Here is a 22,847-nt window from a genome sequence, read left to right as displayed (position 1 = left end):
AACTATTACACAACATACATAGAACAAAAATCACAGTGCTAACTAGACACCCAAAAAGATACAGTAAAGTCATATATGGCCAGAGAATTATTTGATTATTAGAGAAGGAAAACTGGCATGCTTCAAGAACAAATGCTGATGAATGTTGCAAAACAAGGGTGCCTTTCTCCTTCCTTGGGATGCTCATGAAATTCCTGTCAAATTCTATTCAACCAGTGATGACCAGAAGCTGCAAGTTGCATTTCTCAGGCTGTTAGTACCAGCTTCATATCTGTAGCTCAGTCACTGATATTTAAAATGTGCATGTTTAATTTTGATAAAAGTTTAATAAATGGATGGATAAAGATTAATCTAACTTTTCAGACAGCTTTGTTCCTGAAGGCAGGTTAGCTTTGGGCAACTAAGCTAAAGATGTCCCTTCCTCTGAGTAGATGCCACCATCCTGTCAGGGGCCACGGCTGAGGAAGTAGGGCCCAGGCTGGATTTCGGTTGCCGGGCATGCTGGGGCGGTGCACAAGCTTCCCCACTGTAAGAGGTGGGTGATGGCTAGTGATCGCTTCTATGCAATGAAACAGAGGAAGCTTTGAACTGTCCAAGTCTCGGGATAGGGAGAGAGATTATGATGGACCAGACCCTTTGTCAGCTTCCTGTCTCCTGTTCAGAGTGGACGTGTCTTTCCTGACCACTGCCCTGTCCTCCTCTCCTTCCAGATGACTTGCTTTTGGAAGGCTTCAACAACTACACGTTCCTCTCCAATGGCTTTGTGCCCATCCCGGCCGCCCAGGACGATGAGATGTTCAATGAGACCGTGGAGGCCATGGCCATCATGGGCTTCACTGAGGAGGAGCAGCTGTGTAAGTCTTTTCACCTTGGCCCGCTCTGGGCTCCTGCTCTGGGTACTGACCCCGAAGATGCTTTATCAAAAGGCCAGGCTCTTGTCCAACTTGTGCAGAGGAATTTGGGCAAAGAACATGAGGTACTAAGGAGAAAAAAAAAATAAAATGAACACACACACACACACACACACACACATGCTGAGGCTGAAGAGCATAGCGAGCAGCGAAGCAGCTTATTTAGGGCAGAGTTGAAAGTTACACACTCAACACAGACTGTAGGTGCCCTCGCACATGAGAGGTGCCCTGCAGGGTTTTTTTTTTGATCCCCCTTTTATTTTTAGCCCTTTGACTAGGTGGGTCTTTTTGATCAGGGGTGGAATATTCATTGAGGGGAAGGTTGAAGTGAGGCCTGGATTGCCTCCAGTAACATCAGTCCCTGGTCCTGAGCATTTGTCTCTCGAAGCCCCTGTACATGAGCCCTAAGAGCTGAATTCCCTTAAATTTTCCTTTACTAGTCAGGCTCCACACGAAAGGGCATGTAGGGTTGTTGGCAACCCTTGCACTTTTACTGCGCATGCTCCACAGTTTTCTTGGTCAGAGGTTCTTGCTCACAGTTACAGAGTTTCTATGCTAATGCTGTTCCTCCATGAAGCATGGCCTGATTAAGTGTAAAATAAGGAGGTGGCTTTGCCTTCTGCCTGATGTCTGTGTTTGAGGAGACCATCCTTGGGCCCAGCCCTGCCTTTCCTGCCTCAGTACCGCTGGAATACGTTAGGGACTTGTCTTTGGTCAGGACAGATTTCTGCTCTCTGAATTCCCCACTCAAAAAAAAAAAAAAGGAAAAGAAGGAAAATTAATATTACTTTGCATGGCTTATTGGTGTCTTAGAAAGGTGGCTGCGTTAGGCCTCATTTGGCTACAACTGACCAAACTGGCTTAAGCATAAAGGAAAATGATTCATTCATGTAGCTGGAAAATTCAGGGATACTGGTTTCATGAACAGCAAATTCTTAGGACTCGAAGAATGTCTTTGGAACTTGGTGTCTCAATAACCTTGTCTTTAAGTAGGTGGTAGTTTCTTGACAACAAAATAGCTGTTGTGGCTCCAGCCCTTACATCCATTGGGTTTATGTCCAGCAGAAATGAGCAGAGTGGATCCCTTGCCTGAGTGCATTAATGAAGTCTCATTGCCTAGGTTGACAGGCATAATCCTGAACTACTCACAATGAGCCAGGGTTGTAGAAAGCTCTATTATGTCTCTTTGTTACAGTCTCTATTCCATTCTTGAAGCTGGAGGTAGAGAGGTTATTGGCCTCATCAAGAACATGTAGGTGGAAGGGAGGGAAAGTAATTGTGATAGCGGGTGTACTTGGGTTCTTCCTGGAAAGGCAGTTCTGGTGATGGGTCAGCATTGATCAATATCATCATACCAAAGACCAAGAAACACATTTGGTCCTCCGACTAGGAAAGCTTATAGAGACGTTCCTGGTTTCCATACTGTGCAAGAAACACTTTTCCTTCTGAATTAAATGTGCCTCAATATTTAAGATTAATCTCTTTGGGAAACACCAGGACAAGACTGGAAATTTTCCTTTTCTTGTCAAGTTCGCACCCTCTTTGAAGCCCCAGAACCATGGCTACAGTTGCCACAATGCAGGGCAACTGCATTTTGCAGGACAGGCAGCTCCTCCAGAGATAACTTGAGGCTGAAAAGCAGGAGGTTCCATGAGTCAGATAACAGATGGGGGGTGTTTGTGGCTTTTGGCTGGGATCCCACTTCAGAATCCAGTGCTAACAGCATCCCTTCCTGAATGACATCAGCCCTCCAAGAATGATTCATTTTATTTGGAACATGAGTTAATTTTACTTCTAATCTTTGCTTTTAAAAAAATACAACTCATGACTAAGTTCTTGCTTTGGGCCAGGTATTTGGTAAATTTTCCATTTTAAAAAGTGTACCAAAAATATACCAGAATGTTCAGTTTTACGTACATAACAAAAAACTGGAACAAGCTAAAATGTTAATTGATAGAAGATTTATTCAATTATTGTTTGACCTTATGAAAGAAAACAATGGGTCCTTTCTGACACTGCCTTATGTGGAAATGCTTCTAATATATTTAAAGTGAAGACATCAGGAGACAAAACCATCTGCTAAGTGCTTTAAAAAAAATTCACATTATTTAATATTGCAACAACCCTAGGAGATGACTATTGTTACCGCAGTTTGCAAATGAAGAAACTGAGGCACAGAGAAACAAAGACACACACAGCAAGAGACACACAGCAAGTCACCGATGGGGCTGGGATTCATTCTTGGGTCTCATGGAATCCCAAACCCCACTTTATGATTTGCTGTGCTGTTTTTGTATGTGGGAAGGTGGGTTTTGTTCTATAAATTAAAAAAAATCTTTGTCAGAACCAAGGTATGGAAAACAAGGTTAGAAGGAACCCAGAATGTTCTACAGTGTGGGCTCGTTTTTTAGACGATAAGTGATACAGAAACCCACCATGAGGTGGTGGTCCCTTCTCTAGTCCTTTTCAGTCCGTCTGATGACTTTCAAAGAGAGGAGCAGTTTGGCATCTACGCAGTCTTCAGCCCCTCCCTGGCACTTGCTCTTCACCCTTTTAACCCTGGAAAGCAGACCCCAGGTCTAGCATCCTGGGCATGTCCCAGCCTCTTGCTAGCATTTGATAATATGATTTATTTTCCATGTATTTATTTTTATAGTGGCCATCTATTTATGGCAAGAAAAGCTGATTTTTCACTTAAGATAAAGTTTCCTACTAAAGTAAATCGTAGGAAAGAGAAGCGAATGTAAGGAAAAGTGTTGAGTGTCGAGAGTATTGGAGAAGGAAATGGCAACACACTCGAGAAGTCTTATCTGGAGAATTCCACGGACAGAGGAGCCTGGCAGGCTACAGTCCGTGGGGTCACAAAAGCCTGGGACACGACTGAGCAACTGAGCACACTTGCAGACAACCTACCTAGTCATTTGAAAAGAAATAAATAATAGAGTAGATGCTATGTCTACAGCATGCTGTGTGCGTACTAAGTCACTTCAGTCCCATTTGACTCTTTGAGACCCCATGTGCTGTAGCCCTCCAGGCTCCTCTGTCCATGGGATTCTCCAGGCAAGAATACTAGAGTGGGTTGCCATTTCCTTCTCCAGGGAATCTTCCCAACCCAGGGATCGAACCCACGTCTCGTACATTTCCTACAATGGGACTGTGGAAATCTACCCTCTGCATAAAAATATTCAGTCAGGGATGATATAGATGAAACCTGAAGCGGCATCAATGGTAAATGACTGACACCTGGAAACAGATCTAGACGGTCTCTGGGAGGATCTCGGGGCGGGGGCACTGGAGTTAGCTGCTGGGAGTTCATGTCCTGGCTGGGTTATTAGCAGCTGTGTGAACTCCCAGCATCTAACTCCAGTGTCCCTACCCTGAGATCCTCCCAGAGGCTGTTTAGATCCATTTCTGGTGTCAGTCATTTACCATTGATGCCACTTCAGGTTTCACCTATATCATCACTGATTGAATATTTTTACGCAGAGGGTAGATTTCCACAGTCCCAATGTAGGAGACGTAGGTCTCCACCTGCCTGCATTGGCAGGTGGGTTCTTTATCACTAGTGCCACCTGGGAAGCCCTGGTATGTCTATAGAGCAAGCATTAAGATGAGGGTGAGGACTTCCCTGGTGGTCCAAGGGCTAAGACTCCACACTCCCAGTGCAGGGGGCCAGGGTTCAATCCCTGGTCCAGGAACTAAAGCCACATGCTGCAACTAAGAGTTTGCATGCCACAACTAAAGATCCCACGTGCTGCAACAAAGATTGAAGATCCCGTGTGGCACAACTCAGACCTGGATAGCCAAAATAAATAATAAAAAAAAAATGTATATATATATACACATAAATATGATTTTAAAATTAAAAAGAAAAAGATGAGGGTGTTCAGGGACTTCTCTGGTGGTTCAGTAGCTAAGACTCCACACTCCTAATGCAGGGGGACTGAGTTTGATCCCCCGTCAAGGAACTAGTTCCCACATGCCACAGCTAAGAGTTTGCATGCTGCTTCTGCACGCCTCAGCTAAAGATCCTTTATGCCATAACTAAAAAAAAAAAAAAAAAAAAAATCCAGCATGCTGAAATGAAGATTGAAGATCCCGCATTCTGCAACTAAGACCCAGTATAGCCAAATAAGTAAATGAATTAAAATAAATAAATACGTTTTAAAAAAGATGAGAGTGGACAAAGGACTGATGCCCATGGGGCGTGGACTTAAACCAGTGTGTATACCAACCCTGATTATAAATCTAAGACTGCTCCCAAGTCTCCCCAGAAAGGTCAAAGGAAAATGGGGAGCTGAGGGTGCTGTCAGGCCTGAGCCCTGGAGCTGCATGAGGGCCCAGGTGACCGCAGTGTAAGACCATCATAATCATGATGACATCATAGCAACTACTGTTTATTGAGCACTGTCTGGGTTTAGCTGCTGTGTGCTGTGCGATGTTAGTAGCTCAGTCATGTCCAACTCTCTGTGACCCCAAGGACTGTAGCCTGCCAGGCTCCTCTGTCCATGGGGATTCTCCAGGCAAGAGTACTGGAGTGGGTTGCCATGCCCTCCCCCAGGGGATCTTCCCAACCCAGGGATCAAACCCAGGTCTCCCGCATTGCAGATGAACTCTTTACCAGCTGAGCTACCGGGGAAGCCCCTGGGTTTAGGTACTATGCATTTAACCCTCATGACAGTCCTATGAAGTAGGTGTTCTTGTGGGCCTTCAGATGGCAAAGTGGGGGCCCAGAGAGGTTAGTACCTGACTTGAAGCCACACAGCTGCTAATAACACAGCCAGGATGTGAAATCCCAGCAACTAACTCCAGCGTTCCTGCCCTCAGATCCTCCCTGAGGCTATCGAGGTCCATTTTCAGATGTCAGTCATTCACAATTGATGCCGCTTCTGGGTTCCACCTATATCATCACTGACTGAATATTTTTATGCAGAGAGTAGCTTTCCACAGGTCCATCCACTCTGGACTTTGTCCTAAACAACAATTTCTGTAAAATCACTAAGTGTGTGTCCTGGTTATACTATTTCAAATAAATTAGTAGAAGTCCCTAACTATGGAAATGTTTTAAAATTTCCTGCGCACTAAGTTGCTTCAGTCATGTCCGACTCCTTGCAACTCCATGGGGTGTAGCCTGCCAGGCTCCTTGGTCCATGGGATTTCCCAGGCAAGGATAATGGAGTAGGTTGCCATTTCCTGCTCCAAGGGATATTCCCAACCCAGGGATCGAACCTGTGTCTCTTAATGTCGCCTGCTTTGGCAGGTGGGTCACCCTCTGCACATACTGTGCGTAGGTGCATTTGTTACATGTTGAGAAACTACTTCTCAGCAGTAAGGGTGGCTTATTCGCTTCCTGTCGTTGTTGTAACAGGTGACCCCCTGCTTGGTGGCTTAAAACAGCAGGAGTTTATTCTCTCAAGGTTCTAGAGGCCAGGAGTCTGAAACCAAGGTGTGGGCAGGGGTGGTTCCTTCCAGGGGTTCTGAGGGAGAATCCATCCCACATCAGTCACCTGTCTTCTGTGGCTGCCAGCAGTCCTCGGCTTGTAGACGCATCACCCCAATCTGCCTTCTTCATGTTTCTTTTGCTACGTTTGTCTTCTCTTCTCTCTGTTATCAGCTCACTTGTGGCTGGATTTAGGACCAGTTTAGTGTTCATCTCTCAGTCATTTCCAACTCTTTGCGACTCCAGAGGAGCCTTCCAGGCTCCTCTGCCCATGGGATTACCCAGGCAAGAATACTAGAGTGGGTTGCCATCCCCTTCTCCAGGGATTGGACTCAGGTCTCCTGCATTTAAAGCCCACCAGTTTAATCTAGGGGCTTCTCAGGTGATGCTGATGGTAAAGAATCCAGCTGCCAGTGCAGGAGACACAGGAGACTCGATTTGATTCCTGGGTGGGGACAATCCCCTGGAGGGGGAAATGACAACCCACTCCATTATTCTTGCCTGGAGAATCCCATGGACAGAAGAGCCTGATGGGCTACAGTCCATGGGGTTGCAGAGAGTGGGACATGATTGAGCATGCGCGTGCACACACACAGTTTAATCTAAGGTGATCTCATTTAATTGCCTCTGCAGGGATCTTTTTTCAAATAAGTTCACATTCGCAGGTTCTGGATGATCACATTTTTGATGACCACCAGTCTACTGCTATTTAGCACCCACTGGGCCAGGCCTGTGACTTGCAGCATCTCTCCTGATATAAATTTCATGAAGCAGGTACTTCTGTTATCTCCCCATCTTGCAGATGGGGAAACTGAGGCTCTGCAAGATGAAGCTAGGATTTGAATTCAGGACATCCTAACACTAGAGTGCATGCTTTCAACCACTGCCGCAGACCCCAGCCCTCGCCACCCGTACCATCTGGGCATCTTGTCCACTTTGCTGCTTTGCTGCCCACCAGCTCTGATGACCTGGGAGTGGTGACTATTCTTTTGTCATTTCTGTGACCATGTTATCTACACAAGAAAATGCAAACTGGCAACACCTGAGTCCACAGAAGAGGTTGACCTCCACATTAAATTTGTTAATTTTATTATTTATTTATTATTAAATTCATTATTTATTTACTTGGCTGTGTTGGGTCTTAGTTGCAACACGTAGGCTCTTAGTTACAGCACGCCAGCTCTCTAGTCGTGGTACACAGGCTTAGTTGCCCCATGTCATGTTGGATCTTAGTTCCCCAACCAAGGATCGAACCCACATTCTTTGCATTGCGAGGTGGATTCTTAACCTATGAACCACTAAGGAAGTCTCCGAGTTGTTAATTTTAAACTTGGTAGACTTCACATGAAAATCTGGGTTTCCCCATCATCTTTGGAAAAAGCAGAAGTCTGGCGGCTCTGGGTTTGCCTCCCTTGTGGCCATGATTGGAGTCGCAGCTGTCGCCTTTCATGCAGGGTTGTGGCCCCCGTGAATCCCTGCAGCCCCCATCAATTTGCTTTTCTCGTTTAGACCAGTGGTTCTCAACCAGGGTTGGGGGGGGGTGGTGGCCCCCAGGGGACAATTGGCAATGTCTGGAGACATTTTTGGTTGTCATAACTTGGGAAAGGGTAACACTGCTGACAGAGTATGAGATGGCTAGATAGCATTGCCGACTCAATGGACATGAATTTTAGCAAACTCTGGGAGATAGTGAAGGACCGCGAAGCCTGACATGCTGCAGTCCGTGGGGTCGCAGAGTCGGACAGGACTTAGCGACTGAACACAGAAACAGCATACTGACATCTAGTGGTTGGACAGCAAGGATGCAGCTGAACATCCTGTAATGATGCACGGGGCACCCCCCACAATCAACTCTCTGAGCCAAACATTCACTAGGGCCCGGGCTGAGAAATCCTGAGTTTCACTGCTTGTGATGCAGGCATTTCAGCAATCCCTCACTTAGACTTTCAGTTTAAGAACTGTGAGTATTGCACCTGATGGTTTATAGAGCCCCTTCATAGATGTTATTAAAGAAACTGCCTCAGCTGTTTCCTTCTGACAGAAACTTTGTTCACTTGAGAGGAAAGTTTCTCCAGTGGTGAGTGGGAGCGCATGGGTGGGTGGTCTAGGCCTTTCTCCTCCTGAGCTGGGCCAGGCTCCCTAACGTGTGAGGACAGTTGTAGTAAAACTTTATTGTGACTCCAAGGACTATACATACAGTCCATGGAAATCTCCAGGTCAGAATACTGGAGTAGGTAGCTGGCCCCTTCTCCAGGGATCCTCCCAACCCAAGGATCGAACCCAGGTCTCCCGCATAGCAGGCGTATTCTTTACCAGCTGAGACACAAAGGAAGTTCAAGAATACTGGAGTGGGTAGCCTATCCCTTCTCCAGTGGATCTTCCCAATCCGGGGATCAAACTGGGGTCTCCCACATTGTAGGCGGATTCTTTACCAACTGAGCTACCAGGGAAGCCCAAAAGGTCCCAAAAGGTTCCAAAAAATTCCCCCCAAAAAAGATTGTCATCCTTAATTTGGCCTGAGGAATCAGAGTAGGCTGGAATCTCTATGTTTTGTTCTTGGAACAGTGATTTCTTCTTGGAAATCCTGGGTGATCTGCACCTCAGGTAATCTAAAGCCAAGTATTTGCATTAATCAATCCTCCATCCATCCATCCATCCATCCATCTCTCCATCCTCCACCTATCTTATTCATCAATCCATTAATTGATCCATCCATCTATTATCTATCCATTCATTAATCCACCCATCATCCATCTTCCTTCCATCCATCCATCCATCCATCCGTTCATTTTCCATCCATCCATCTACCCTCCCTCCCCCATATGTGTCTGGACCCTGGAGAAGGTTTGGGAATATAAAGAAGATAGGACAGTCCCCCACTCTCCAGGAACTCATGGTCTTGAAGGGATTTCAGGCACAGAAACCATTTTGACAGTGACATGGGCTGAGTATGGCATCAGAAGTGTTCCCAGAGTCTGGCAACACACTGTTTTGTCTGGAGATGCCTTGACAACCAGTGGAAAAGAGTCCCCCTTCTTCATCCTAACATGAACGTTTACACACCCAGCCAGAGCATGCTAAGAAGCACAGGGTTTTGTTTTGTCTTTAAATACAGTTTACTGATGTAAAATTTACATTTAGAAGATTGTGTATAAGTGTATATAATTGATCAATTTTTACACACCAAACACACTTGTGTAACTGGTGCCTATTTTAACTCAGAGAACACAAACACCACCAGCCCCCATGAAACTCTTCATGCTCCTTCTTGTAGCTTCCCCAGTCAAGGATAACCACTGTCCCGACTTCCAACGGCATAGATTTGCCTGTTAAATGGATTTATATGGTATGTTCTTGTTTGCATTTGGAGTCCTTCATTCAGTATTCATGTTTGTGAGATACAGTAGGTTTGATTGTTTGTAATTGTTAATCATTAAATCTCCTTGATGTATTGAAGGGCCAGATAGTAAGTATTTCAGCCTTACCAGGTCATACAATCTCTATGGCAACTGTTGAACTCTGCCATTTAGCGTGCAAACAGCTATAGACAGCATGTAAGTGAATGAGTTTGGCTGGGTTCCAATAAAACTTTATTTTCAAGGGCAGGTAATGAGCTGGATTTGGTCCACAGGCTATAGACTGCCATGCCCTCCTGCACAGAATTCCATTGCAGTGCAAGGTTTTTAGCAACAATCCAAAAATATTCTGTTCTGCCCTAGGTGATCTTCTCTCCTCTTAGCAGGGAATTTGGGATGGTTTGACTTTTTCCAGTTGGACACAAGTGAGTGACTGAACCAGATTAGACAAAGGCTCAGAACGGAGTCTCTCTGGGGGAAAGCTGTAGGCCGGCTCCGGGTCCTCAATGACTTACAGACTCCGGATCTTGGTGTTGGCATCCCTGTCTTATCTGGTCTTCTCTCCTCCCTCCAGCCATACTGAGGGTGGTGTCATCTGTCCTGCAACTCGGAAATATTGTCTTCAAGAAGGAAAGAAACACAGATCAGGCTTCCATGCCGGATAACACAGGTGCTTGCTGCTTTTTTGTGTGATAATTGATGACTTTTGGTGATGGGAGGGAAGATCACGCTGTCTTGGTTATTTTTCTGCCTGAGTATATCTGAGGTGTTAATAAGAACTAGACTGGGTTACTATCACTTAATTCTTTTTTCAAACTTTTCACTGCTGAAGATCCTACGTGGAAAATTCTCCAGTCAGAGTGTGGGGGGGGGAAACTAAGTGTTGGATCATACAGAATCCTTAGGGAGTATCTCTTCTAAAACTCCACACTCATTTATTTTGTTAAACAAGTATTTTTGAGCACCTGCCATATGCCGGGCAGTGGGATACAATGAGAAATGAGAAGGAACCACCCCCTTCCTTATGGCATGTGTGGTCTTGTTGGGGAGATAGACCTCACATTTCCCTGAAATGGGGCTGTCAGATAAAACATAGGACACCCAGTGGAATTTGAATTTCAGATAAACACTTCTGATTGTAAGTATGTCCTAGGCAATATTGGGGACATAATTATACTCAAAATTGTTTGTTGCTTATCTGAAATTCAAGTTTCACTGGGTGTCCTATATGTTTTTCCTACATCTGACAGCCCTACCTGCAAATAAAGTGTTTTGTGTTTTGAAATTATGGCCTGGATACCACCCTGCTTGTTGGTGGCTGATTGAAAAGGATGACTTAGGTTCCCACCTTGCTCACCCATGGCCTCAACACCCCTGTCCTAAGCTGTATATTGGGTTGCTTTTCCAAGCTCCCTTTCAAACTGTCAGTTGTTTCTTATGTCTAACACTCCCAAAACTGGAAAGTTAAAGAAATCCTCGCACTGAGGAGAGACCCTTGGGGCAATAGAAACGAAAAGAGCACCTTTGCAAAAAGATGGGGGAAAAAAAATTCTAAAACTACACGATTTATCATCCACCTCACACCATTCCAAACCGTTGTGTACCATTAGTCTTCACATTAAGGAAGCAGCTAATGTTGGATTTTTTTTTTTTTTGAGAAAACCTTTTTAAATGCAGAACTACATGGATACAACAAGAGCCCATATGTCCGCCATTCAGAATGGACATTTGTGAATATTTTTGAATACTTCTTTATCTTTAGACTGAAACAAAACACAGTGTGGAGAAGACTGACATCTCTTATTCTCCCAGCGGGGTCCTGCTCTTCTCCCTGAATCTCCTGGCAGCCACAATTAAACTTTACCACATACCCTTCTGGTCTTATGTTTATGCTTTCACACACATGTATCTGAACAATATACAGTGGTGTTTTGTGAGTGTGATTTTTTTATTTACATGGATGATATCATACTACAAGCATCATCTTACAACTTTTTTTTTCCTAGAGAGAAAATACTTATAAAAATACCATGATATATTTGTTTGCTCCCTTGTGAATAAACATTTAAGTTGTTTCCAATATTTTTCTCTCTAGATATATTGCCACATATATCTCGGAATGGTAGAACAAATGCTTATTGAATTTAACTATATGTCAGGTATATGCCTACCTCATTTAATCCCATTGACAATCAAACAGCATACCACATAAGTGACCATTTTTGCCAGCTAGAGTTTGGGAAGTTAAGCAGTTTTCCTAAAAAATCACATGGCTATGAAGTGGGCAGAGAGCAAGGACCTGAAACTGTCTCTGACCCTAAGCTCCAGTCGGGGCACACCTCCATCCCACCCCATCCTTGCCTCTTTGTAAAACACTGGGGGTGAGGTCACTAATTACAGCAGTTTTTAGAACTCTTTCATGCTATGGTCACCATCATGTTCCATCTCATCAAGAAAAAAACAGTGTATCCACAGATCACAGAGATCCCATGTGATTTGTCTTCTTTTCCAAGCCTTCACTTTTGTGATACATTTAATATGCTTCTTTTCTCCATCCAGCGGCTCAGAAAGTTTGTCACCTCATGGGAATTAATGTGACAGATTTCACCAGATCCATCTTGACCCCACGTATTAAAGTCGGGCGGGATGTGGTACAGAAGGCTCAAACAAAAGAACAGGTAAATGATGCATTTGCCATTTATTCCTGCATTTGTCATTTATTCCTGAAGACTCTTCCATCCATTCACCCTTCCATCCATCCATCTATCCACTGTCCATCCATCCACCCATCCATCCATCCACCCATCCATCCATCCATCCACCCATCCATCCATCCATCCACCCATCCATCCATCCATCCACCCATCCATCCATCCACCCATCCATCCATTCACCCTTCCATCCATCCATCCACCCATCCATCCATCCACCCTTTCATCCATCCACCTATCCATCCACCCATCTACCCACCCACCCATCCATCTATCCACCCATCTACCCATCCACCCATCCATCCATCCACCCATCCATCCATTCACCCTTCCATCCATCCATCCACCCTTCCATCCATCCATCCACCCATCCATCCATCCACCCATCCATCCACCCATCCATCCACCCATCTACCCACCCACCCGTCCATCCCTCCATCCATCCATCTACCCATCCATTCATGCATCTGTTATCTAACCAAACTTGGGTCCATTAATCAACCATGCAGCAAAGCCAATTTGTGGTGAAGGAAAGTACACCATTTACCCAACAAGAACAATGGGTGGCTCATGCTCAAAAGACCTGGACTTCCCGGTGGCTTTCAGGGAAGGACTTTCCCATCCACCCACCCACCCATCCATCCTTTTTCCCCTGTCTGTCAAATACTAGAATAATCAAAGTCTCCTGTCAGGTATTGAAGGTACAGCACTGGCTGAGCAAGAATTATCAGAGTCACTCACTCCAGACCTCATCTTGATCTCTTAGTTGAAGGTATGAGGGCTGACTTAACCTTTGGAAATGTCTCTGGCCCCTTTCTAGAGGCAGGACTGACTGCCTCTAAGTGACCCTGAGATGGAGCAGGCTCCACTCTGTTCCAGGTCCCTCTGATAGGAAGTGACTACTTAGCCACATCGCCATTCCTTAGGTCTAACCACTCTGTCCCTTATTGCCAGTTGTAGAGATGGTATACTTTCCTTTTCTTTGTTTATCTTTTAAGGAGTAACTGTAGGTAGAGGGAATATAAAAATCCAGGACCACCACTCAGGCTCTTGTGAAAACGCAGCCCACTGGGAGTAACCCTGTCCCCTTACCCCCTGCAGGCAGACTTCGCTGTAGAAGCTTTGGCCAAGGCCACTTATGAGCGCCTTTTCCGCTGGATACTTACCCGCGTGAACAAAGCCCTGGACAAGACTCACCGGCAAGGGGCGTCGTTCCTGGGGATCCTGGACATCGCTGGATTTGAGATCTTTGAGGTACAACTTGGCAGGATCGCAATAGACATGGTCCCGGTTCTCTGGAAATTAACTTCCACTTAGAGAAATTCATTATTTTTGGAGAAAGGCAGGCAGCTACTATAGGGTGGGAAGCTGTCTCATGAAGGTTAAATCTCTGAGGGTTTAAGAGACAGAAATCCAGTGGGGAATGTACTGGTTTGTAAACTAAGGCCAGAGGTACAGCTGGATCCAACAGGCAGGACCTGAACTCCTGCCATCTCCTTCTGTCCACTATCTTCCACTTTGGCTTCATTCTCAAGCGGGCTCTTCCCTCATGGTGATAATATGGCTGCCATGGATCCAGACTGCCTCTTAGTTCCAACCAGTTCCAATGCTTTCCAATAGTTCCATCCACATCTGAGTGTCATTGAATCTTACCTGAGTTGGGTCACGTGGTCATCTCAGAGATGTAACTCAGAGATGTAACTGTTTTTAGGGCCTTTCAGTACTTCATAGACTATAAAATGGCTACCAAATCCCACTCCCATGAGTTGGAGGGAAGTTCTCAGTGAAAGAGAGTATGTTAAGATTGACAGATATTCCAAAACATATCTACTATGGAATTACTCCCTCTTTGAGCCTCAATTTTCACATCTGTAATATGGGGATAATGAGGGACTTCCCTGGCAGGCCAGGGGTTAAGACTCCACACTTCCACTGCAGGGGCACAGGTTTGATCCTTCGCTGGGGAACTAAGATCCCATGCCATGGGGGTGTGGCTAAAAAAAATTGAGGTGCTGAAATACCTAACAGTTATTCTGTCTATAAATCATTGTGCAGATGGAGATCAGCATTCTTGAAACCACATGACGTGGGAATAAGTAACTCTTACCAGCCCTCGTGAGCCCCGGGCAGCCTTCACTGGGGCCTGAGCCCTCTCTGGGTGCTGAAATGGCAGAGCAGGCTCGTGGAAAGGGTGTCCGGTGTGGAGCTCTCTCCAGCACCGAGCTCCTCAGGGTCTAAGTCTACTACCTTGGACCGTGATGCTCACGGGTCTCCCTGGTGTTGTGTGCTCAGGTGAACTCGTTCGAGCAGCTGTGTATCAATTATACCAATGAGAAGCTGCAACAGCTCTTCAACCACACCATGTTCATCCTGGAGCAGGAGGAGTATCAGCGCGAGGGCATCGAGTGGAACTTCATCGACTTCGGGCTGGACCTGCAGCCCTGCATTGAGCTCATCGAGCGGCCGGTGAGGCCCCACATCACACACGTGCAGCTGGCACGCAGACCCTGTGCTCGCTCCACTAGGACATGGCTTCCCCAAGTCCTGAAAGGCTGTAAACTGAATCTTTGTGAACTAAATTACCCTGTCCTTTAGCCCACATTTTCCTACTGAAGATGTTTCTTCTTTTTATCCCTCCCCTTTCTTCCCTTCCCCACCATCCCCATCCCTCCCCTTCCCCTCTCTCCAGTCATTCATTCCCAAAGGCAAGGGTCTTGCTTTTGTTTGCTGACCCATCCCAAACTCCTAGAACCATGCACATAGTAGGTGCACAAGAGATCATTATTGAATGACCATTGATTGACCTACATTATTGAATGACCTACTATATGCTCAGTTGTAAAGAATCCACCTGCCAATGAAGGAGATGCAGGTTTGATCCCTGGGTCAGGAAGATCCCCTGGAGAAGGAACTGGCAGCCAGCTCCAGTATCCTTGCCTGGGAAATCCCATAGACCACGGAGCCTGGCAGGCTACGGTCCATGGGGTTGTAAAAGAGTTGGACACAAGTTAGCAACTAAACAGCTATATGCTGGGCCCTCTCTTTAGGGGCTGAGGTGTAACAGTGAACGAGATGGACACAGTCCCTGCCCTCCTGGAGGAGCAGACAATGAAACTAGACAAACAAGAGAAGCAACTGAAACCCCTGAAAAGGACAGAGAGTGGTTTACAGATGCCTGCTTTGGACAGAATAGCCAGGAAAGGCTTCTCTGATCTGAGTCCAAAAAGTAAAGAACATTCCAGCAGAGCAAATGGCATGTGCAGATTTGATGGTGCTCCTGACACCTTAGTTTAAACTGTCTCAGCCATTGGGGAGCACTTTACTCAAAGGAACCCTTAGGTGAATTTATTTGTAAAGAAACACAATTTATCACTAGAAGTGTGAGATCTTTGTGATGTTGTGTATGCTTCCTGGCCCTTGCATCCCTAGTGCTGGTCCATTGGGAACAGAATACTTTGAGGATAGATTGAGGGGGTGGAGATGGAGCGGGTACATTCACCTTTATATGTAAGTAGATACAGTAAGGGAGCCTACACACATGCTTGGGTGGCCAGCCTGAGGCTCGGGTGCCGTTGCTATGATCTGCCTGCCTTCCACAGAACAACCCTCCGGGTGTGTTGGCCCTGCTGGACGAGGAGTGTTGGTTCCCCAAAGCCACAGACAAGTCCTTTGTGGAGAAGCTGTGCTCGGAGCAGGGCAGCCACCCCAAGTTCCAGAAGCCCAAGCAGCTCAAGGACAAAACTGAATTCTCTATCATCCACTACGCCGGAAAGGTACCAGGCCAATGTCCCAGGGGTCCCTTCATCCCAGGGAACCCAGGCAGGATGCTCCAAGTAGGAGCAACTTGGGAGTGGCGGGACCCAGAGGCATCTGGCGCAAGTCAGACCCCAAACGAGCCTTATACACGATTTGTCTAAGCATCAGGAAGGGACAAGATTTAGAGATATAATATATAATGGGCTAATGTATATATAATACCTGTATATTAAGATAGAGAATATATATGCTATAATAGGCTAATATATGTGTTGTATACTATAGGCATATATGAGATATATATTAGAGAGGCCACTAATATGCTCCAGCTGTGGTAACCAGGCTTCCCTTGTGGGTCAGCTGGTAAAGAATCTGCCCACAATGCGGGAGACCTGGGTTTGTTCCCTGGGTTGGGAAGATTCCCTGGAGAAGAGAAAGGCTGCCCACTCCAGTGTTCTGGCCCAGAGAATTCCATGGACAGTCCATGGGGTTGTAAAGAGTCAGACAGGACTGAACAACTTTCACTTTCATGGTAGCCAGGCAGTTCTTTCCTGTATAGACTCTAAGTCCTTCCTGCTACCAGTTAAACCCAACAGGAAGGGCCAGCTGGAATGGGGTGACCAATAAACCCACTTTTGAGTCTAACAGGAATCTCCTTTATCATGGCCTTAGGTTTGCCATTTCCAGTTTGTGCTACTCGGAAATTTGCAATGTCTTCTTTTTCTTCCTTCTCTCCCTTCCTCTCCTTTTCTCCCCTCCGCCCTCCTCCATCATCATTGTCATCACCGTCAACATCATGTCATAGTTCTTAATATACAGGACCTTCCCCTATGCCTCTGGAGAGTCCTGGATCATGTAGAAAAGACATACTTCAGTCTGGCTTGCAGACATTTATTGACTCCCCAGTATATCCACTACATCATAGAAACAGGCAACATTCTAAACCAGGGGTTGGCAAACTACAGCCCAGGTACCAAACCTGGCCCACAGCCTATTTTTATAAATAAAGTTTTATTGGCACATAGCCAAGATCAGACGTGCCCATCACTGTAACAACCCATATTGTGTAAAACCCCACCAGAACTATGATCAGTTCCTTCCATGTCACAGTCAAAATAATAAAATTAAAAAGAGGTCCCAGGTTTAATTTAAAAGCAGATTGTTGTCAAGCCTTTGCTGGATGAGAGGTGAACGTTAAGTGCGAGGGGAGGGTATTCGCCACCATCAAAGCTCTGTACCTTTGGGAAATCTCAGGCATCGTGCTGGGCTCTTAAGGAGGAGGCTGCCAGAGGAAGCTTTCTAGGAGAAGGCAGGGACAGAGACGAGGCTTTCCCAGTAGGTCATGGCTGAGGCCCACTGTGTGCAGGGCCCTTTAAAATTCTGATTTGTTGGTCCCTTCAGTCGTGTTTGTGGATTCCCATCGTGGCAGCTGCTGGTGTTTCCTCTCTGACTTCAGAAGATTCGGGGCAGTGGGGGAAGAGGTCTGGGGCCCCGTCCTTAGTTCAAAACTGAAGCAGAAGCATCTGACCGGTGGGGTGGTCCTTGACAGGTGGACTACAATGCCAGCGCCTGGCTGACCAAGAACATGGACCCGCTGAATGACAATGTGACTTCCCTCCTCAACGCCTCCTCTGACAAGTTTGTGGCCGACCTGTGGAAGGACGGTAAGGCCCTGAGGAGGACTGAACTCCCTCCGGCCCCTCCCCAGCTGCCCCTGATTCCCACAGCTGCTCTCAGGAGGGACGGGTACAAATTCCTGAGCCCCTCAATCCTGCACCTGGGCCCCATGGAGACGGTCCTGAGTCGGGGCTCAGGCGTTGATGGAGGAAATGTCTTAGGAGGTATGTTGGACCAGAGCGCCCCCTTGTGGAGTCCGAGAGACTTAACTGCACTCTCATCTCTGCCATATACCAGCTGTGTGATCTCAGACAAGCCGCTTGACTTTCTTAAGCTTCACTATCCTCTTTGGTGAAAGTGAAAGTCGCTCAGTCGTTTCAGACTCTTTGCAACCCCATGGACTGTAGCCTGCCAGGCTCCTCTGTGCATGGAGTTCTCCAGGCCATGGGGAGCCATTCCCTTCTCAACACAGGGATTGAACCCAGGTCTCCCGCATTACGGGCAGATTCTTTACCCTCTGAGCCACCAGGGAAGCCCAAGAATACTGGAGTGGGCAGCCTATCCCTTCTCCAGCGGATCTTCCCAACCCAGGAATCGAACTGGGGTCTCCTGCATTGCAGGCGGATTCTTTATACCAGCTGGAGTTAGTCTCCCATCTTCCCTAAGATTACTATGAGGGTGAAATTAGATCAGTGGGGCCAAGTTTGAGCATGGATCAAGATCACTGGAAGGCTTGTTAAAACTCATGATCACTGGATCCCATCACCAGAGGGTCTGATTCAGCAGGTCTGGATAGAGCCTGAAAATTCATATTTCTAATAAGTTCCCAGGTGGCGCTAATGCTGCTCGTCTGGGGACCACACTTTTTCCCCCTTAAGAACCAGAGAACAGATAATCCAAGTGAAGTCTAGCACCTGCTGGGCCCACAGTAGGGACTTAGCACACATCGGCCCTGTGATGACTATTAGGTGGTGGACTTTGCTGCTTTTGCTCCTGGGCCTCAGTGCTTACAGCAGATTTCACTCTTGACATGGAGCCTGTGGGTCTAGGGCTTACAGGACTCGCTGCGCTTGCTTTAGGGACAGGGGTCAGTTCTGCCGACATTTACTGAGTGCCAGGGCCCTGGGATGGGGTAACAGCATCTCAACCCAGGTTATATCTCACACCTGGAACTCATGATGAACTCTGAAACTCCTTCCTTCAAGGAGCCACGGTCTTATAGACGAGGCAGACAAGCAAAGACATTATTACATGGCGCCCAACTGAGCACATGGGGCAGAAGTGCTGGGGTCTAATGTCAGTGGGGTTGAACTCCACAACACCGCCAACCAACTGGATACAGTCAACTGTATGTGTGTGTTAGTCACTCAGTCGTGTCCGACTCTTTGTGACCCCATGGACTGTAGCCCACCAGGCTCCTCTGTCCGTGGGATTCTCCAGGCAGGAATGCTGGAGTGGGTGGCCATCTCCTCCCCCAAGGGATCCCTGTTTTATCTTTCTAAGCTCACCTCACCATTCAAAATATTGTATACTTGCACACGTGATCATTGTCTGCCTCCTTCTGTTGGAATATCCATAGAATATGAGCTGGGGTCAGGGGGGTACACAGTGTCTGGGTTTTGTTCATGTCTGTATGCCCAGGGCCTGGCACACGGAAGGCTCTCAATAAATATTTGTTGGTGGATGAAGGATTGAAGGCAGGCAGGGAGGTAAGCCCTTTGCAGACCTTATTCAGTTATTCCTGCCCTAGGAGGTAGATGCTGTTATTACCTCCATTTCCCTGGTGGCTCAGCTGGTAAAGAATCTGCCTGCAATGCCGCAGACCTGAGTTCAATCCCTGGGTTGGGAAGATCCTGTGGAGAAGGGAACAGCTACCCACTCCAGTATTCTGGCCTGGAGAATTCCATGGACTATATAGTCCATGGGGTTGCAAAGAGTCGGACACAACTGAGTGACTTTCACTTTCACAGAAGGAGAAACTGAGGCACAAAACGGCACCAGGTCAAGGCGGTGGCAAAAACAGGATTTACTCCAAAGTCTCTGTGACAGGGTCAGAGAGAATGTGTTCTTTCTGTCATTCAGGAGTTCTCGGGGTCTCAGAAATACGTAATACTTGGAAAGCAACCCCCGACACCTCCCTTTGCCTATCGATAGAGGGGAGGTGTTGGGGGTGGAGGAAAGAATGGGGAGGGGTGCCCCTGAGAATGAGCAGGGGACCTGGTTCTCCACCCTCCGGGCTGGCCCCCTGGCCTGCTGCAGGGGCGCAGAGCCCCTGGGTGGGCTGACGCCACCCTTCATGTGCCCACAGTGGACCGCATCGTGGGGCTGGACCAGATGGCCAAGATGACGGAGAGCTCGCTGCCCAGCGCCTCCAAGACCAAGAAGGGCATGTTCCGCACGGTGGGGCAGCTATACAAGGAGCAGCTGGGGAAGCTGATGACCACGCTGCGCAACACCACGCCCAACTTCGTGCGCTGCATCATCCCCAACCACGAGAAGAGGGTGAGGCCGCCGCCCGGCTCCTCGGGACGCCCGCAGGGTCTGCAGGGAAAGGGGAGGCAGGCCGGGCTGCGGGGGCAGGAGGAAAGCCAGGCCACCCCCTCCCCACCCAGAGGGCTCCATCTGACATGGGTGGGAGACACTCCTTTCTCATCGGAGAGGCAGAAGAAGGCAAGAGACGAAAGGAGAATGCTCCCAGGGACTCTGAGCCCCGGAGTGGCTACACATGGTATCAGATCACTCATTCACTAATATTTACTGTCATATTTACAGTAAACATTATTCAGCTAATATTTGCTGAGCCCCACCCGTGCCGGGTGCTGGGGATTTGGTGCTGGATAGACTGTAGTCCTTGCCGGCAGGTGTCATAACCTAGGGCAGGGGTGCTTCGCTGGGGGGCAATTGTGTGCCCTCCCTTCCCCCAGGGGAGATTTGGCTGTGCCTGGAGACATTTTTAAATTGAGAAGGGGGCTATTACTGGCATGCAGCACACAGAAGCCAGGGATGCTCTAAACATCCCATAGCACATAGAGCTGCTCCCCCTGAAACCACAGAGAATTATCCAGTCCAAGATGTCAGCAGTGCTGAGTTGTGGGAGAGGTGGACACACCAGCTGAGGATGTCATGAGGTAAATTATGAGAATACCAAAGAGCCAGGGCTCCCACTCAAAACTCAGGGCTCAGAGAAAGCTTCCTAAAGGATGTGAACTCAGTGACTTGGAGGGCAGGGAGGAGAGGGCATCTTAGGCAGAGGGACCAGAATAAGCAAAGGCGTGGAGGAGAGACATGAAGGGTCTGGGCGAAGAAACTCCAGGGGGGTCGTTCCGTATTGACGTGTGATGGTGTGCGGCAGGGATGGCGGAGATGAGGCTGGACTGCTGGGCGGGGCTTAGATTGTGGCATTCCTGGGGGTTGACAGGGCTTGGCGCTCCTTCTGTAAGATGTTATCAGGGGGCTTTTAAAAGCAGGGGTATATCATGATCAGATTTGCATTTTAGAAACCAAATGAGGCAATGGGAGAGGCAGGATAGGGTGGGAAAACAGTACAAGGCTACTGTGGTCATCGGGGCAGGAGAAGAGGGAGGCGAGTGGATGGCAGTGGTGAGAGAAGTGGGTGGGTGGGGAGATGTCTGGGAGGTAGGAGCCGTAGAACTGGCGATGTGCAGGAAGCGAGGTGGGGGAGGTGACAAGAAGGAAGCCCCAGGTGATGCTGGTGCCAACAAGAGAGATGGCACAGACCCTCAGCTGAGCTCTCACCTGGTGTCCCTGGTGATCCTGCTGTGGCCTCGCGAGGTGGGTCACCGGGCCTGAGATTCGGGGCTTGCTGCTCCCTGAGGCCCCAGCAGCCCACCGCCCTTTGCATCTTTGCAGTCGGGCAAGCTGGACGCCTTCCTGGTGCTGGAGCAGCTGCGGTGCAACGGGGTCTTGGAAGGCATCCGAATCTGCCGCCAGGGCTTCCCCAACAGGATCGTCTTCCAGGAGTTCCGCCAACGGTGAGCCTGCCGGGCCGGTGCAGGTGGGGTGGGTGTTGGGGGCAGGTGCGGGGAGCAGGCTGGGCGGAGGGACAGACTGATGACAATGGAGATGCGCTCGGCCATGACTTCTGTACTGTGTCTCAAGGTATGAGATCCTGGCCGCGAACGCCATTCCCAAAGGCTTCATGGACGGGAAGCAGGCCTGCATCCTGATGGTGAGCCTGGTCCCCAGCTCCTCCCCAGAAATCTACCTGCAGACCCTGCAGCCTCGAGTGGCATTGCCCACAGCTGCTCCAGGCAGGACCCTCCTTAAACACACTTAACCCCCCACCAAGTGGCAGAGCTGAGAACAGGAACTCTCCTCTCCTTCCTTCCGCAGATCAAAGCCCTGGAACTTGACCCCAACTTATACAGGATCGGGCAGAGCAAAATCTTCTTCCGAACCGGGGTCCTGGCCCACCTGGAAGAGGAGCGAGACTTAAAGATCACCGACGTCATCATGGCCTTCCAGGCGATGTGTCGCGGCTACCTGGCCAGAAAGTAAAGACCTGCATGCTCTCACCTCCCTGCAAACACAGACCAGAAACACAAAATTTCAGGGGTTTTTCTGGCCTCACGTCCTGATTCCCTGATTCTAAGAGGCCATCTGCTCTAAGATGTGTCACTGATTGAATGGCAGCCTTTTCTTGAGGGGGAAGAAATGCTACCACTTTAAAGATACATGCTAGTTACAAGGGCAGGGCAGGAAGGGGTTAAGACCATGGGTCTGAAGAGTCAGATGTGGGTTCTATCCTGGCTTCCCTACTTATTTGCTGAAGAACCTTGAGAAAGTTACTCTACCTCCCTGAGCCTCAGGAAAATAAGTATAATCATTCCTGCCTTGTAAACTTGTTTTAATGAGGGGGAGTCAATGAAATACTGCTTGTTAACAGTTGAGAACAAAGCTGGTTATCATTTAAGAAGTGTGAGAATATGATAAAGCACCCGAGGAAGGTGTATTGGTTTCTATACCCCCATGTCCGAATGGGATTCATAAGGCATGGTCTTGCCCTAATGCTCCCTCTATTTTGAGAAACCAGGGG

General features: G+C 47.8%; 1 protein-coding gene across 3 annotated transcripts in view; it reads left to right on the top strand.

The window, feature by feature from the left end:
• The window catches only part of MYH11 (myosin heavy chain 11), a 125,928-nt gene that overhangs the window by 70,370 nt on the left and 32,711 nt on the right, over positions 1 to 22,847 (top strand). For all 3 annotated transcript variants that reach the window (XM_065924382.1, XM_065924383.1, XM_065924384.1), the window contains 11 exons: positions 711 to 854; positions 10,282 to 10,377; positions 12,267 to 12,385; positions 13,520 to 13,672; positions 14,711 to 14,884; positions 16,018 to 16,191; positions 17,724 to 17,838; positions 20,100 to 20,293; positions 21,662 to 21,783; positions 21,911 to 21,980; positions 22,145 to 22,305. In XM_065924382.1, coding sequence (XP_065780454.1) covers positions 711 to 854; positions 10,282 to 10,377; positions 12,267 to 12,385; positions 13,520 to 13,672; positions 14,711 to 14,884; positions 16,018 to 16,191; positions 17,724 to 17,838; positions 20,100 to 20,293; positions 21,662 to 21,783; positions 21,911 to 21,980; positions 22,145 to 22,305 — 1,522 coding nt within the window. The remainder of the gene's footprint in view (positions 1 to 710; positions 855 to 10,281; positions 10,378 to 12,266; positions 12,386 to 13,519; positions 13,673 to 14,710; positions 14,885 to 16,017; positions 16,192 to 17,723; positions 17,839 to 20,099; positions 20,294 to 21,661; positions 21,784 to 21,910; positions 21,981 to 22,144; positions 22,306 to 22,847) is intronic.

Source organism: Muntiacus reevesi, chromosome 2 (assembly GCF_963930625.1).
Source record: "Muntiacus reevesi chromosome 2, mMunRee1.1, whole genome shotgun sequence".
NCBI lineage: Eukaryota > Metazoa > Chordata > Mammalia > Artiodactyla > Cervidae > Muntiacus > Muntiacus reevesi.
Note: the sequence above shows the minus strand (reverse complement) of the source record. Positions and strands in the feature narration are given on the sequence as shown.